The following is a 16,027-nucleotide window of genomic DNA, read 5'->3' on the forward strand; positions in this document are numbered from 1 at the left end:
TCTATGTAGGATTACAAAATTATGTTTGTTTGAGAAGAGTTATAGGGGGCAAAAATCTATCCTTAGATCCTTAAGACCTCTTCATAATTTGGGAAATTGTTGTGGTTGATTATTTTTGTAGATGGAGGGGTGCCATCTAATGGTGGTTTAAGAAATCTTAGTTAAACGTATGATCCTTACTTTTTAGAGGACCTAAAAGACAAGTGGTATCTTACTACTTGACAGAGATACTGTCACATACTCAGATTTATAACGTATATGAGCAAACTTTGACTTATTTTGTTGCTTCTAAATTGGCCTCAAAAGATTTAGATTAGTGAGATTTTCATTTTGTGCTTTGCAAATGTGGGAGAGAGAAAGCGCAATTGAAACCCATAATCTTCTAGAACTCCACAGAGCCCTGGAATTAAAGCTTCTCTACACTGTTCTTCCTGTTTCCATGGTGGGCATATGTAGTCCAAATATAAACAGCTTGAATGGCTTTTGTGATCTGTTTCTTGATGACTCATGCAAGTGGGAGTACATGATCTCATGGAAAATGTCAAGCTTAAATATTCCAGAAAGAAGATAGAAATCAGAAGTCCAGTTACTTAAGTTAAAAGACTGTATGTAACCCCAGCACTCTGGAAGGCCGAGGCGGGCAGATCATGAGGTCAAGAGATCGAGACCATCCTGGCCAACATGGTGAAACCTTGTCTCTACTGAAAATACAAAAATTAGCTGGGCATGGTGGTGTGTGCCTGTAGTCCTAGCTACTCAGGAGGCTGAGGCAGGAGAATCGCTTGAACCCAGGAGGTGGACGTTGCAGTGAGCCAAGATCGCGCCACTGCACTCCAGCCTGGTGATAGAGTGAGACTGCTTCTCAAATAATAAAATAAAAAATAAAAAATTTTAAAAAATGACTTTATGTATTAGATCAAGTATTTACTTGCCCTGTTTCTGTTATGTAAAATGTTACTTTTCCTGGAAGTATTTATCTATACTGCATCGTTGTTCATGGAAATGGCCATTGTAGAATCAGTCTTATGTATGTACCATGGCAATTTGTGATATCATGGTTACTTTTCTGAAAAATATTATTGTGTTTAGGTACATTTTTTGAAAGTTTATAAGCGTAACTCTCACACAAACATGAAATGAACGTGTCAAGATTTTATTCGACCCATTAGTTAGTGAGGAAACTAATAGAGTGTTAATACTGGTTCAAAGAGCATTTTTGGAACAAAGTATTTACAAGAAAATTAATAAAGAAATGTTAAGGTAAGGTTTCTGGGTGAAATGTAAAACTAGTTAACATCCTACCAGGAAATAAAGCTGTAATCTGTGGATTATCTGTTTGACTGTACAAAAATTACTTGCACATTTCAGCCAAGTAAAATGATGAAAAAAAAAAAAAAAGAAAAAAGTACTTGCACTTTTATAGGACAAATTTTCCAAATTTACATGTGACTTCACTAAGTCTGAGATCTTTTATCAATGGTAAACAATTGTTGATTTGACTAAGTGTGTTTTATTGGGTGGGTCTGTGTCCTGTATGATCATTAAAAGCATAGTCCAAACACTACTCTTTGGCTTGTATTCAAGTTTTGGATACCCTAAGAAAAAATCAAACGTGAGCCTCATGTCTGTGCCTGTGCCATTGTCAGAGTAAAATAACTGTATTTGTCTGAATCTGACAAAACTAAATAAGGCAAGGGAGGACGAAGAGAGTCTCTTGCTTTCTTTTTCTATACCGTGCTTTTCCTACCTTCTCATTACTCTAAGAAGGTGGGTTAATGTATTTCTTTACTTGGTTTTTCATTAAATAAGTATGTCTTGAGGGTCATCGTATACCAGGGACTGTACTAGATGGTGGGTAGGTAAAGCTATTCAAGATGGGCAAGGTCATTATCCTGCAGGCGTTTTTGTTCTAAGGAAAGAAACACAATAAATGCAAATTGTGACAACTACATAGAAGGAAACAAAAGGGCATTGTTTAAAAGAGGAATATTAGGCTCCCAGGTAGATATTAGTGTTGCAAATGTATTTATTGTCTCAGCTACACACCATAATTATTGTAGAACTCATCAATAAAATGGCAGTTTCCATTGACTTTCACTACACCTATCCGTTCATTCTCCAGGGAAGGGTAGACACAATTATGGTAATTTACACTTTCCTAGACCACATGTTGTCAAATGCACATCAGTCAAAAGTGGTTGCCCTCTACACCTGGGGGGCAGCAGACATCCTGGTATCCCCCTTTATATCATCCTGGGATTTCCTTTGATGCTTTGCTGTGTTTGACTCTTGATTACTGATCCTGTCTTTTCTTCTTTCTTAGTTTACTTGGTTTATTCTCTTGTTTTGATGGAGAACACCCTCCAGGAACATCTTGAGAAAGGGTATGTAGAGACGAAAGTTTTAGGTCTTGTATATTAGGAATTATCATGACATTATCCTTCCACTTAACGAATAGTTTCATTGGGTATAGAATTTTAACTATTAACTTTAGGTAGTTACCTTTAATGTAGCACTTTACAGAAAAACATTTTCAAACAATTAGATAAACCTCCAAGGACAAAAGGAAGGCGAGAAGAAACAATTGCAACTCAGTTCTGGAGCCAGAAGGCAGATGGATGAGTAGTGATTCCCTTAGCAGACCCAAGAAAGCTTAGCAGTAAGCAAGGAGGCTGAGAAATAGTCAAATTTATATAGAAATCACCACTAAAGGCACAGGAAATAATAGTATCAGGTACCTTTACAACTTTGGTGGTGTGTGAGCAACTAGATGGGGAGAAAACTGCTCCAGGATATCCTTAAAATCATCATCCCTTCCATCCTGTGCTGCTGCTGACCTCCTGCTTACCCCTCCAAATCTGGTGTTCGTTCTCTAGGAAAGGTAAAACAGGATCTCTTGAACGATGATGTGAGCCATGTTTGTGGGTTAGGATCCCTAAGCAAAACAGGGGATTAAGTGACCATATGATGACTGAATTCAGAGAGTCCAGTTTTTTACCACTTTCTATTGGGTCCCAGATGTCTTGGTAATTATATCTGTATCCTTTAGATGGGAGTATGGAAGATTCTTCTTTGGGGAAACTGATCGATGTAAGAGTAAAGTTTTTTCTATAGATACTAAAATTGGGACTTTCTAATAAGTGGTTCACTCGTTCACCCAAAGTTGACAAGCCACATTCTTCTACACATGCTCAGAACTTTCAAATACTATTTTGGTCTCTTATCCTTGATCATATGAAGATATGAAGATCCAGATATTCAGAGCATCCAGTCATCAGTTTAGTCTCATAATTTTAAGTATATACAGATGATCAAGAATTACCAGATATAGAAGATAGATTCCAGAATAAATTACAAATTTTGTTTTTGTTAATTTAGAGGTAACAAAGAATATAAAGAGGGAAGATTTTTTAAAAAATCAGTATTTTCTAAGATATTTTACAAAACCATTGGATTAATAGAAAAATAACAGGATACTGTTAAATTCTTAGAAATTGAAAACATGATAGCATGAATTAAAAAATACTAGGATAATTGAAATTTAATGTGAATTAAATTCTTGGAAAGCAGAGCAAAAATAAAAGAATTGGAAATTAGAGAGAATAAGATATAAGAAAATGAGAGAACCATCCTCAGAATAGCAGTACCAAATAATAGGAATTCTGGGAGAGAGATCAGTGAAAATGGAGTTGGGGCAGAAATCATTGTGAAATAATAAAGGAAACTGTCTGTCTGAAGGATATGAGTGGCACATTGAAGGGAATTTACAGAGTGTTCAGCCAAATGGGCAAGAATGAACTAATTCCAAGATACATCATTCTGAAGTTTCAGAACACTTTACAATGAGATGAACCTTCCAGAGGGCGGACAGCACAATCAGAACGGGTCACAAACACTTCAGAATCAAAACAATTTTAGATTTTTTAGTAGCAACACTAGGTGTTTGAAAACAGTGGACTGAGGCTTTCAAAATTCTGAAAGAACATTATTTTTACCTACAATTCTATACTCAGTTAAACCGTTAGTTAAGTGGAAGGATATTATTGTGATAATTCCTAACATACAAGACCTAAAACATTTATCTCTACATATGCTTTCTCAGGATGTTACTGGAGAGTTTTCTCCATCAAAACAAGGGAATAAACCAAATAAACTAAGAAAGAAGAAAATATGGGATTAACAAACAGAGAATGAAACACAGGAAAGGATTCAAAGGGATTCCAGGATAATAGAAACAGGGATCCCAGCATGACTGTTGCCCATCATGTGTAGAGGACAAACACTTTTGATTGATGTAGGTTTAAGTTACCATAATTGTGTCAGCTGTTCCCCAAGAGTGAATCGGTGGGTGTAGTGAAAGTCAATGGAAACTGGCATTTTATTGATGAGATATACAATGATGATGGTATGTGTCTGAAACAATAAACATATTCCTAACACAAAGGTCTACATGGAAGCCTGGTATTCCTTTGTTAACTAACATCTTGGAAAGGTGTGCTGATTTATATAGTCTGTTTTCTGTAGGAATACATATATGTACACACACACACACACACAGAGATTTCTATGGTCTGTCTTCTGTAGAAATACATATATGTCTGTATATATATACACACGCATAAACAATCTCTTGAGAGATATAAATGAAGTTGATAACTGGGATTCACTGTGGGTAGGAGCAGCATATGGCTGGTGGAGGGTACTGTGAGGGAGGCTTATTTTTTACTGTTTATCTTTTTGTTCTTTTTAAATATTTTGCCACGTGCGTATATAAGGTATTTAAAAATGAATAAAATAAAATGTATTTCTTAAAAATTGAAGATAAAGACAAATGACATTAACTACAGTCTGAGTAAGAGACTATTTGTTTTATTTATTACTTTAAAAATGTTTAGCACTTATTCTATTTGTAACATTAGAGTACTTTGTTTTTGGAAGTTGTAAATTTAAATTCTGTTTTGGTTTGGGAGAGGGCAAAGGTCATTTTTTTTGGTGGTTCTTGCCAAATACAAATAAGACAGATTAAGAATTCTTAGAAGCTGAATAATTGATGATAGGAACGATGAAGCTTCTCTTGTTCCACAGGAGTAATTCTATAGTTTTAGAATGCCCCTTAGTAGATGTAATAGAATTCAAGTAATTCTAAACTTGAAAACCTTGTTCCTTTAGGATCATATTTTCAGTATTAATTACCTGGTGGTCACTCCGTGGGAAGATGCTTGCTATGGCATTGACAAGGCAAAAGATGAAGCTAAAAGGTCAATGCATTCATTCAGTTCTGCACTAGTAATGTTTGTCTTTTCAGGTCCTTGTCCCATCACTCATAGATACTGTACAGTTGTTTATTCTGAAATGTAAAGAGATGGAGTTAACTTTCAAATTGAGGGAAGGTTTTTTTAATCGAAGTTGATTAATGCAAAATTAATTGAATTATGCTTTTCTTTCATTGTCTTCTATTGGGTCCTAATTCTTATTTTTTTATTTTACTCTCTTCCTTATTCTACTCTGTTTCTGCATAGTTATTGAGACATAGAAAAAAACACTCTTTGACTCTTTCATTTTAATCAGAATATGCTCTACCTATTACATTTCCTTAGGGGCCCATCACTTGTTTGAGACAAGATGGGAGGAAGGTACTGTCCTAGATAAACAGAATTTAAATTTATTGGTTATAATGAACATTGTTGATGAATTTTATAGTATTTGATGCTTTTATGGGCTAAGTAATCCAGGTAAAAAATAAAGCAGGGAAAATAGGATTACGTTTTTAAACAGGAACAATGAAGCATCCTGAGAAACAGCAATAGGAATAAATTAATGTCAGACTAATGTAAAGAAGCAAGATATTGGGGTTCCTTGGTGACAATCAGAAGGGGCTTAGCTTTTTCAGACACTGAGTCAATATGGTACATTCTTGTCCTGCTGTGTTCTATTCTGAAGACATCCTTAGTTTGTCTAAGTGTCCTGTTAGTCATTGCCAGTTATGAGCTGGAGGGGAAAATATTAGACTGTGAGTACAGATGGTGGTAAGAATTGCATGGGAACAGAAGATAGCTAGCATGGCATCCTTTCATGAATGCTTAGAGAAGAATAATACTGTTGAATGTTATAGTGGGACAGAGGGGACTTTCCAGTTTGTTTATCGTAATATGAGTTTTCAGTATCACAAACTGGAGATAGGCGGATAAATATTGATGTTGAAAGCAACAGAAAACCCAACCCAATCCAGCTAGAGCACAAAATGTAATTTATTGTCTCATTAACTGGAAAATTCAGGATAAAGCTGAATTCATGAGCTTAAGCTTGATTATCAAAATGTGGCTCCTTTCATCCCCTTGGCTCTGTCTTTGGCTGTGTTTGTTTCATTTCCAGACTGTGGGAGAACTTGCCCCAATTATCACAATCCCAAATACAGTGGTAGAGGGAATTTCCATTTTTATGCTTAAGGGAAAGTTTCCTAATTGTGTCTTCTGTCTTCTTGGCTTTGATTGACCTGATCTGAATGGCCAACCCTATGATTCTGTTTGAGCCAAGGAACATATTTTAAGTATCTTTGTGTCCTCGGTGATAGATTAGCACAGGGTGTTGCATGACGTACAGGTACACAATATACAAATGTTATATTAAACTGTAAGCTGCTTTTCTGAAAACAACGATTTTGCATTGTAAGAGCTGCTCTAATATAGTCCAGAAAGTAATTCTGAATTTTTTTTTGGAGCAAAATTAGGTGACTTGTTGGAGAGACTGAATATGATTACTAGAATTCAAGAATTTGAGATTTTCTGCCTGTGTGCTATCAGGACTTATCAAAATCTCACAGTAGAATTCAGGAAATAAGAAGCAAGAAATTAAATTACATATCATCTTAGCATGATAAGAGATCTATTAAGAGATTAGGGAAGAAAGAGTTTTAATTTCTTTTGAATCATACAAAACAAAAGTGAGAGGTGCGAGGAGAACATGGATGATAGCTGGAAATGAGAGGACTTGAATATTGGAATGTCATCCCATTAGAGAAGAAGAATGATGTCAGTGAAGCAATTATTCTTTCACAATTGCAACAGAATACAAATTATGCACATCATGATCTTAAAACATACGTTTGAAATTCATTTTATAGAGAAGTTTAAAAATAAGTGGTCTGACGGGGCATGAAAAAATTTTGTTTAATAAGAGAAAAAAATGACCTAAAATAGATTTAAGACTTATGCACTGCGTCATTTATTACTAATGCCTTGTCTTCTGAGTTTTATTTAAAAAAAAACGGAATTCCAAAGATTAGAGTTTTAGTATGATAGAGGGAAGTGTACCAAGCTACTCTAAAAAATAAACTATTCAGCATTTGTGTAATTATGCGTGTCTTGTAATGGGAACTTCATTTTCAAAGCTTTTTTTAATCTTTAAATTCTATTGAATGCCAATTTTGCCCCTACAACTTTTCATACAGTGTGAAAAGATGAAAGCAAAGGAGATGCAATTATCAATGATGTCACAGAATTTGAGGCATTTCCAATCATGCCTGTGTGCTCATTTTGCATAATCTCAAAACTCACTGATGTGGACCAATTTCAAATGAATTTATTGACTTAAACACAGGATCTTGGAGCTCTAATTGCCTGGGAAACTGTAAGAATGCAGCATTTGAGCTATTGGTCCTGACATAAAAAGATGCTGTTAAATATTTAAAGTAGTCAAGAAAACTGTAGTGTCATTTAAAGAAATGTAATGTTTATTAGAATAATAAAGTGAAACTTTTAGGAGATTCAAAATTATGCATTCTTATGGGAGTTTTGGTTATTGTGCATGAGCTTGAAATATCTGAATGCTTGGAAACGTAGCATAAATGATCTATCATATTATTCAAGGTGGTGGTGTGTGATTTGTTGAAATAAAATGTAAATGGCAGTATGGTGTGGTTATTGGGTAGAGAGTTTGGAGTTAGCCTTCAAAGCCTACATAGCCACTTAACTGAATAATATTGCATATGTTAACTAACCCATCTCTGCTTTAGTTTTCTCAGCTATAAAATGGTACTAATGCTATGCTCACCTTCTTCATAGAGATATTGTAAGGATTAAATGTGTTAATGTACATAAAGTACCTTAAAACAGTGCTATATAAGCATTTGCTGTTATGATCACTCTGTAAAAGGCATTACAGCTTTTATTCAGAATGCACAAAATCTTAAAATGCGATATCAGAATATGAAAAAACATATGAGGAAGTTTGCACATATAGCATTGAAAAAGTTCAGTAGGTCACTCATAACTACAAATGTGACCTTTTGTATGTTCACTCCAGGACACACTTCTAACACTATTCCTCACACTCTAGGACAGTAATTCTTAAAGTGTATTATACCAAGGATCAGTTGCATCAGAATTAATAGGGCTACTTGTTTTAAATGCATATTCCTGGGCCTCACTCTAGACTCACCAGATCAGAATTTTTGAGAGTGAGAATTTGCATTTTAACAAATGCCTGAGGTGATCTTTATGCAGGACAGATTTTGAGAACTGTTCTTACTTGTTTGTGATTCCCTCTACTCATGCTGTAATCTCACTTTCACTCTGTCTCACATTGCACTTCAGATGTCTTATTTCTCTCAGTTCACGGTTCTATCACATCTCCCGTTCAAGGACTTTAGATTTTTCTTTCAAAATCACAGTAGACCATAGTTGATTTTTTTTTCTTTCACATCCAAAGCCTAGGTTGCCACCTTCTTTCTCCCTCTTCCATTTTGTACGCTCTTCATTGTACTTTGTTCATTTCCTTCCCACTATTTGTCCTAAGTGGGGTGTAAAATCATTCTGGCTTTGGGATTCCATAAAAAGACCTTCACTTGGCTTTGGTTTAGCTCAGAACTGCTCCCACTTTCCTGTCTCACAAATGCTTTGCTTTTTTCCCTTCCCTTTCTCTCATCTTTTTCATTTCCTTTCTTTCCATGAACATTACTGGATTAGAAGACAGGGAAGAGTTTGCAGCTGGTCAAGGAAAACTGTTTTATTTCTTCTTCAGATTTCATTAGTCTTCTGGCAGGTTTGCCTGGAGAGAAGAAGGGACAGGTACAAAAGAAGTCCCAATCCTTCAGCATCTCTGTCCCTGTTAGCTTATATCCCTTTCCTGGACTCCATTTGAACTCAGCATCCCTGTCTGGGTTTTGCAGTCAGAAGTGTGTGAGACATCATTGAGCAGTCTCAGACTGCATTATCCGTATATACTTAACTGAGAACGTTGCATTTAAATCTTAAAATATATCAGGAACTCATGTATTTGGTGTGTCTAAATATAAAGCCATGTGTAGCCAAGTGGAAACATCACAAACAAGAAAATTTTATTACTTCTTGGCCAAGATAAAGATTAATAGGAAGCATTTTGGCTCATAGAATATGTAATGCAGCTCTTTAAAACACGTGAACTTTTTATGTTCGTGTGACTGATCACATAGATCCATTGGAATCTTAATGATCCATGAGGGAAATTGTTCACATTTTTAGAGGTACATCTACATTACAAAACAGCAGCATTTTCAGGAGACCACTGCACTGTTGTGCTTTTGAAAGCTCTTGAATCCCAGAGTGCTGAAAGTAGGAACAATATTGATAACTCATACATATACATATCGTAGTAAAAAAAAAAAAAGTATCATGAAAAAAAGGAAATATACACTTTGATAAACTTGCTTATTTTAAAGCAACATGAACATTTTCTTAGATGTGGTCTTAGTATTTTAGCTAGTAAAATGAAAGAAATTTAAGTCCTGGAAATTTATCCCTTCTTTGAGAGGGTTAGAATTTCCTTGCAACGACTAAGAATTAAAAAAAATTCTCAAAGGAGACAAATTTAAGGAAAAAGTAAACACCAACCAAGAAATCAATTTGTTGCTAGAAATGTAGCTTCAACTGTTTCAGTTTTGGCTGGTATTTCATAGTTTTATTTGTATAAATATGGTCTTTAATTAAATTTCCATGTTGCTGCTTAGGTTTTTCTTAAAGTGTGGATGTCAATAAATTTTTTACATGAACTAAATTTAATAAGTAAGTTTAACTTATAACTATTATCTTGGTATAGAAGCTAAAAAGCAAAAAGTATTTCTGAATGGTAGAAAAAGAACCGTAAGAGTACAATAGTGATTTTTTTAACTTCTGTCATCACACATCTGAGTTTGATGGCTTAGTAGTTGATATATTTTTGTCTTAGTTGTTTGCTGTCTAACTTTTCATACTGTGTTTATGTCTATAAACATCACAATCTAATGAAAATAGATTAGATATATTTTGTGAATTTTATACATATATACATTTTGTTTTGTTTTGTTTTGTTTTAGGGATGCCCTCTGCATCTTTATTAGTAAATCTTCTTTCAGCTTTACTCATCCTGTTTGTGTTTGGAGAAACAGAAATAAGATTTACTGGACAAACCGAATTTGTTGTTAATGAAACAAGTACAACAGTTATTCGTCTTATCATTGAAAGGATAGGAGAGCCAGCAAATGTTACTGCAATTGTATCGGTAAGAAATTATTATAGTTCTATTTTTACTGAAATAGATATGAAATTTCTTAGTTTTAATGGCAAGGAATTTTTTTTTTCCGTTTGAGATTTTGAGCAGTTTCATTATGGTAAATGATAGATGATTTGCACATAACACTATTCCATTTTTATCTCTTATAGGTTTATAGAGTGCTCCAACATAACCATGTGCATTTGACAGTACTATTTTTAAAGATATAGACTGATCATTTTATAGTGTTCATATATTTATTTTAGAACAAGAACTTTTCATTTTGGGTAATTTGGATTGTAGTTATCTCTGCTCAGATACACTATCTATTTTAAGGTGGTGTAGAGAAAATGTATGGAATATTTAAAAGTAGAAAACTGACAATAGTAAAAAAAACTTTAGTTATGTCTGAGAACTCTTTTAGTGGGAAAAATTAAGAATATTAACTTAAGTGAATGTTAGGTAGAATTTGTTAAACTATAGATCTACCTTGCACACAGTTTAGTTACTGGGTGGATTGTGTGTGCGTGAGTGTGTATCTACTTTTAACCAGAAAGTTATGTTATATGACCACTAAGAACATTGCTATATTTGAGTCTCAAAGTACTTAAACATTTTTTTTGTAAAAAGAAAATTTTAAGTAGTAGGTTTAATAATCACATTATGAAATATTATAAAAAGAGAAGATGCAGAAAAATGACCTATGAACAAATCCAATGCTATAATTTTAGTTATTTGTGACATATAGCTATATAGAGAAATTATTTTTAGAGTATGCATTATATTAGATAATCTTTTTCACATAATTTTCATTGAATCTTAACAATTTTTTCAGATTCCTTTATCATTTTCACAACTTTTCTTGATGGTGTTGTAATTACTTCCTTATCATTCTTCCTTTTCATTGAGGTTGCTTCTAATTTTTACTACTATGAATGTTATTCTGGTGAATATATATATGTGTATATATTTTGATTTTTACTTATTTTGAATTGTTAATTATTTGATTAATTTGCATTTGATTAATGAAATTGATGAAATGATTTTCATAGGCTGAATTACTGTGCTTTTCTGTTTGTTTCAGTGGCTCTTGATAATTCTTTCTTAAAGTTTGTGTCATTTTCTATAGTAAGGTATATTTCCAACACCCTTGACAACTTACTTGGATTTCTCAACTATTTAAAACTTATTTTTATGTATGAGAACTAGGAATTGACTAAAATTTCCCTGTACATGTTTTTTATTGGTACTAAATCAAATGAGTAGTTAAATTACTCATTTTGTGCTGTTTGGTGAAAGAGATCGCATGTTGATCTGCACAAGGTCATGCAGAATCTTACTAATAATGTGGAGACTCTTACTAGTCATGCTGATTTTACAGAATAAGATCTTAAAAAGTTAAGGAGAAGTTTATGATGACTAAAACATTTGAAATGCTAAAAGAATTAGATCTTTATTGGAGATGTGGGAGAATATGAGTACAACTTTAGGTTGAGTTTGGGAAAGAGCAGTTTCTTTGAAACAGATAGGGAAATAATTGATTTTCCTGACACATTTTTTGTCAGGCCACATACACCTCTTTCTTTTCCTTCTCTCTTTTTTGTCGATATATAATTGTTGTACGTATTTTGGGGGGTATATGTGATATTTTAATATTTGTATACAATGTGTAATGATCAAATTAGGGGAATTGGGATATCCCTCACTTCAAACATTAATTTTTTCTTTGTGTTGGAAGCATTACAATTCCCTTCTTCTATTTTGATATATTAAATTATTTGATACAATAAATTAATGTTAACTATAATTTTCCTACTGTACTATCGAATATTGGAACCCATTCCTTCTGTTTTTGACTCCTTAACCAACTTCTATTCATTGTCCTCTTCCCTTCTCAGCCTCTGGTAACCACCATTCTACTCTCTACCTCCATCAGATCCACATTTTTAGCTGGATGGGAATGTGTGGATGAGAAGATGCAATATCTATCTTTCAGCGCCTGGCTTATTTCACTTAACATAATGACCTCTTTTTACATTCATGTTGCTGCAAATGAAAGGATTTCGTTCTTTTTGATGGCTGAATAATATTCTGTTGTGTTGCTTTGCATATATACAACATTTTTTTGAGAATTTTAGTTATAATTTGTCTTCTTGTTAGGTTTGCTGTAGTCTACTCCAGATCAATCAAGAGCAGAGAAAAAAATTCACATAATTGCTTTCCTATATATTATTATTTTTCTGTGTAATATTTGTTTTCATTTCACAACATGAACAAATGATTTTGTTTAGAATCATTTCTTTTTTCTTTTTTTTTTTTGAGGCGAAGTCTTGCTCTGTTGCCCAGGCTGGAGTACAGTGGTGCGATCTCAACTCATTGCAACCTCTGCCTCCCGGGTTCAAGCGATTCTCCTGCCTCCGGAGTAGCTGGGACTACAGACGCACACCACCACGCCCAGCTAATTTTTGTATTTTTATTAGAGACGGGGTTTTACCATATTGGCTAGGCTGGTCTCAAACTCTTGACCTTGTGATCCGCCCACCTTGGCCTCCCAAAGTGCTGGGATTACAGTAGTGAGCCACTGAGCCTGGCCTAGAATCATTTGTTTATTTCTGAAGATAAGTTTTTTCAGTTGTTAAATATTTATGATTTTTGTTTTTGTACACTCTGTTGATAAATATAAAAGTCACTTGATTTATGCTTTTTCTCTTGATTGCTGTAATTAACATCAGTTTTACTTGTCCTAATACTGTGTTAAGTAAGAATGATCTATATTTTGCATTTCATAGCTGTATGGAGAGGACAGTGGTGACTTTTTTGATACATATGCTGCAGCTTTTATACCTGCTGGAGAAACAAACAGAACAGTGTACATAGCAGTATGTGATGATGACTTACCAGAGCCTGATGAAACTTTTATTTTTCACTTAACATTACAGGTAAGTCCATGTTTCCTCCTTATAGAAATTATAAGGAGGACTTATAAAACTTGTAAAAATCTTTTAGTGCTTAACAACGTATCTATCTAGAGATGAGCCAATTCAGATAACTGGTGGTGGTATTCGTAGAATCCAGAACTGACAACCTCTTCAGCATTTCCATAATCTGGTTATTCCTTGATCTTGTTCAGAAATTCCACAGCTAGTTTTTGAATCCATTCACCTTACTCGGGAATTGCCGTGACACTTGCTCCAGAAAACTTTGCCTTCCCTTTGGCCTTTTTTTCTTTTATTCCTCGCCTGCTACCAGATATGCAAAGAATGACTGTGACTTCTGAGTTCAAAGGACGAGGATACAAAAAGCAGGCATGGAAGTGGGAGGTCCCTGTGACTTAAATTCAGAGTACCGCTGGGGAAAAAAACTTGAGTAGTCTTAGGTTTAATTGAACTTTATGGCTTCATCTATTAGGTTGAGGCAATGACTCGCTAACAACATTCTGGTGGTTTTTTCTAAAGAGCATTAAGAATTTTTTTTTTTTTAATAATTGTGTCACTACCATTAAAATATTTGTGAAAATGACACTTGAAACAGTTATGTTTTGCTCTTTTAAGTCATTCTTTAAAAAATATACTTTTGTGCTGCTCTTGAACATCTGTGCAAATGTTACAGAAAACTCTGCATTTTATAAACATAGTTTTAATGTTTTATCTTCAATTTGGTTCTGTGATTCATAGAATAACTAATTCTAAAGTTCCAGTACCTTCAATAGCATGAGAAAAATTACATTGAATTTTGTACTGTGTGTGTACTTAATTCGGTTATATTAGTGACAACATAGTAATTATAACTAATTTATAATATAGTATTACTAGCCAGTGATGATTTATAATTATACTATCATATATTATTAAGAGTCAGTGACTTATGCTTTTCAAAACTTTTTTGAAAATTTTTCATTTGGAACTTCTTAACCATATTGATGTAATTGGAATGTTTACTTAATCTGTACATTAAGATTACATATGTATTTTTATTATATTCTGAATAACTACTTGAAGACAAATTTTACAAAAATAAATATTTAATTTATTATTTTATTTTTAATTCATTATTTTATTTTTGGGATTTTATTTTAGAAACCTTCAGCAAATGTGAAGCTCGGATGGCCAAGGACTGTTACTGTGACAATATTATCAAATGACAATGCATTTGGAATTATTTCATTTAATATGGTATGGACACAATTTGATGATACTTGTGGTTGCTAGATAATAGTTTATTAAATTTTAAAAATTAGTTTTCATGATGTTAGCAGTATCATGCTGTCTTTTGATATTTAAATAAAATTTGCTTTAACTTTATCTCGGTTTCACATTCTGTAGACCATTCATTTGTTCTACCCAAGATGTTTGTGAATTGAGGAGGCTTGTATGATCGTGGTCATCTGTTGTCCTAATCTCTTTTTGCTGATTGTTCCACCTGACTCCTTTGTTTCCACTTTTGTCTTTAATTCAGATATACCACCCATTGCTTTTGCCTGATTTCCCCAAATGTCACCTAAATAAAGTGTTGATTGTTTGTCAGACTCTTCTGAAAGTTTGGAGTTAATGGGAGATGAGAAAGCATATTGAAATAATACTTTTCAAAAAACTTACTATGAACTTAAATTGAATAGCAGGTGTTACATCTCTTTAAAATTCTGTAGTCATCCCAACTCTTAAGATTTTCCCATTAATTGATATTTTCTGAAGGTTGAAACTTCATTTCATCCCACTCACTTTTGCTCAATAGTTTATTTTCTGTTCCTTAACTAAATTCCTGTGGCTCTGGCCAATCCTATGATCAGAGGGTTTTATGTTTGGAAACAAATACACAAGATAGGGCCCTTCTTTAGATAAATTGTTTCTAGCTCTTAAAATAAAACCAAGTTTATCTCCAATACAATTGAATTTGGCCACTAAATTTTAGACTCCAGTAACATTCCTGACTTGGAGTCTCTTTGAATCACATTACTAATTATAATTAATAAAACACGTTGCAGTACTTCCCAGCTTTTCATTTATTTTTAGATTGCTACTACAGTTGGTTGTATGTCATTTTCTTGGTACCTTAACTTATCTTTGAAACAAGTGGGCTATAGGCAAATATGATCTTTATAATGCAGTATCTTCATTAAAAAGTGTATTTGACCAACCTCAGTTTAGTAGAAATTCGGTAACCTCCATTATACTGTCATTTACAAACATTAAGTTAATTAATCAACCATCTCTTATTTGAATGATAAGGAATTATTAATGATGAAGCAGGTTCCCTTAATTGCTTAATTTCTCTCCATATGGCTTTCCTGCTACACTAACTCCCTGTGTATCACCTCTGACCTCATACTGATTTGTTTAAAGGTTTATTTTGTTGTTGTTGTTGACATTATACATCTTAGCCTCTGGGAAATGAATCCTAGTTTCTGGCATGAGTCCCAGGTCCCTGACTGGTGGGGGTCTCAGTGCTGCCAGGCAGCCTTTGACATCCTTAAAATTAAACTAAATAACCATTGAGCTCACAGTGGTGCTCAACAGGCTGGCTTTGG

At 33.8% G+C, this 16,027-nt stretch overlaps 1 protein-coding gene across 13 annotated transcripts in view; it reads left to right on the forward strand.

The window, feature by feature from the left end:
• ADGRV1 (adhesion G protein-coupled receptor V1) overlaps positions 1–16,027 on the forward strand; it is a 597,366-nt gene that overhangs the window by 37,786 nt on the left and 543,553 nt on the right. For all 13 annotated transcript variants that reach the window (XR_012413865.1, XR_012413864.1, XR_012413866.1 and 10 more), the window contains exons 2-4: positions 10,328–10,512; positions 13,293–13,442; positions 14,580–14,675. Coding sequence is in view for 8 of the 13 variants with exons in the window: in XM_005557361.4 (XP_005557418.3) it covers positions 10,328–10,512; positions 13,293–13,442; positions 14,580–14,675 (431 nt within the window). In the remaining 5 variants the exon portion in view is untranslated. The remainder of the gene's footprint in view (positions 1–10,327; positions 10,513–13,292; positions 13,443–14,579; positions 14,676–16,027) is intronic.

This window comes from Macaca fascicularis, chromosome 6 (genome assembly GCF_037993035.2).
Source record: "Macaca fascicularis isolate 582-1 chromosome 6, T2T-MFA8v1.1".
Lineage (NCBI taxonomy): Eukaryota > Metazoa > Chordata > Mammalia > Primates > Cercopithecidae > Macaca > Macaca fascicularis.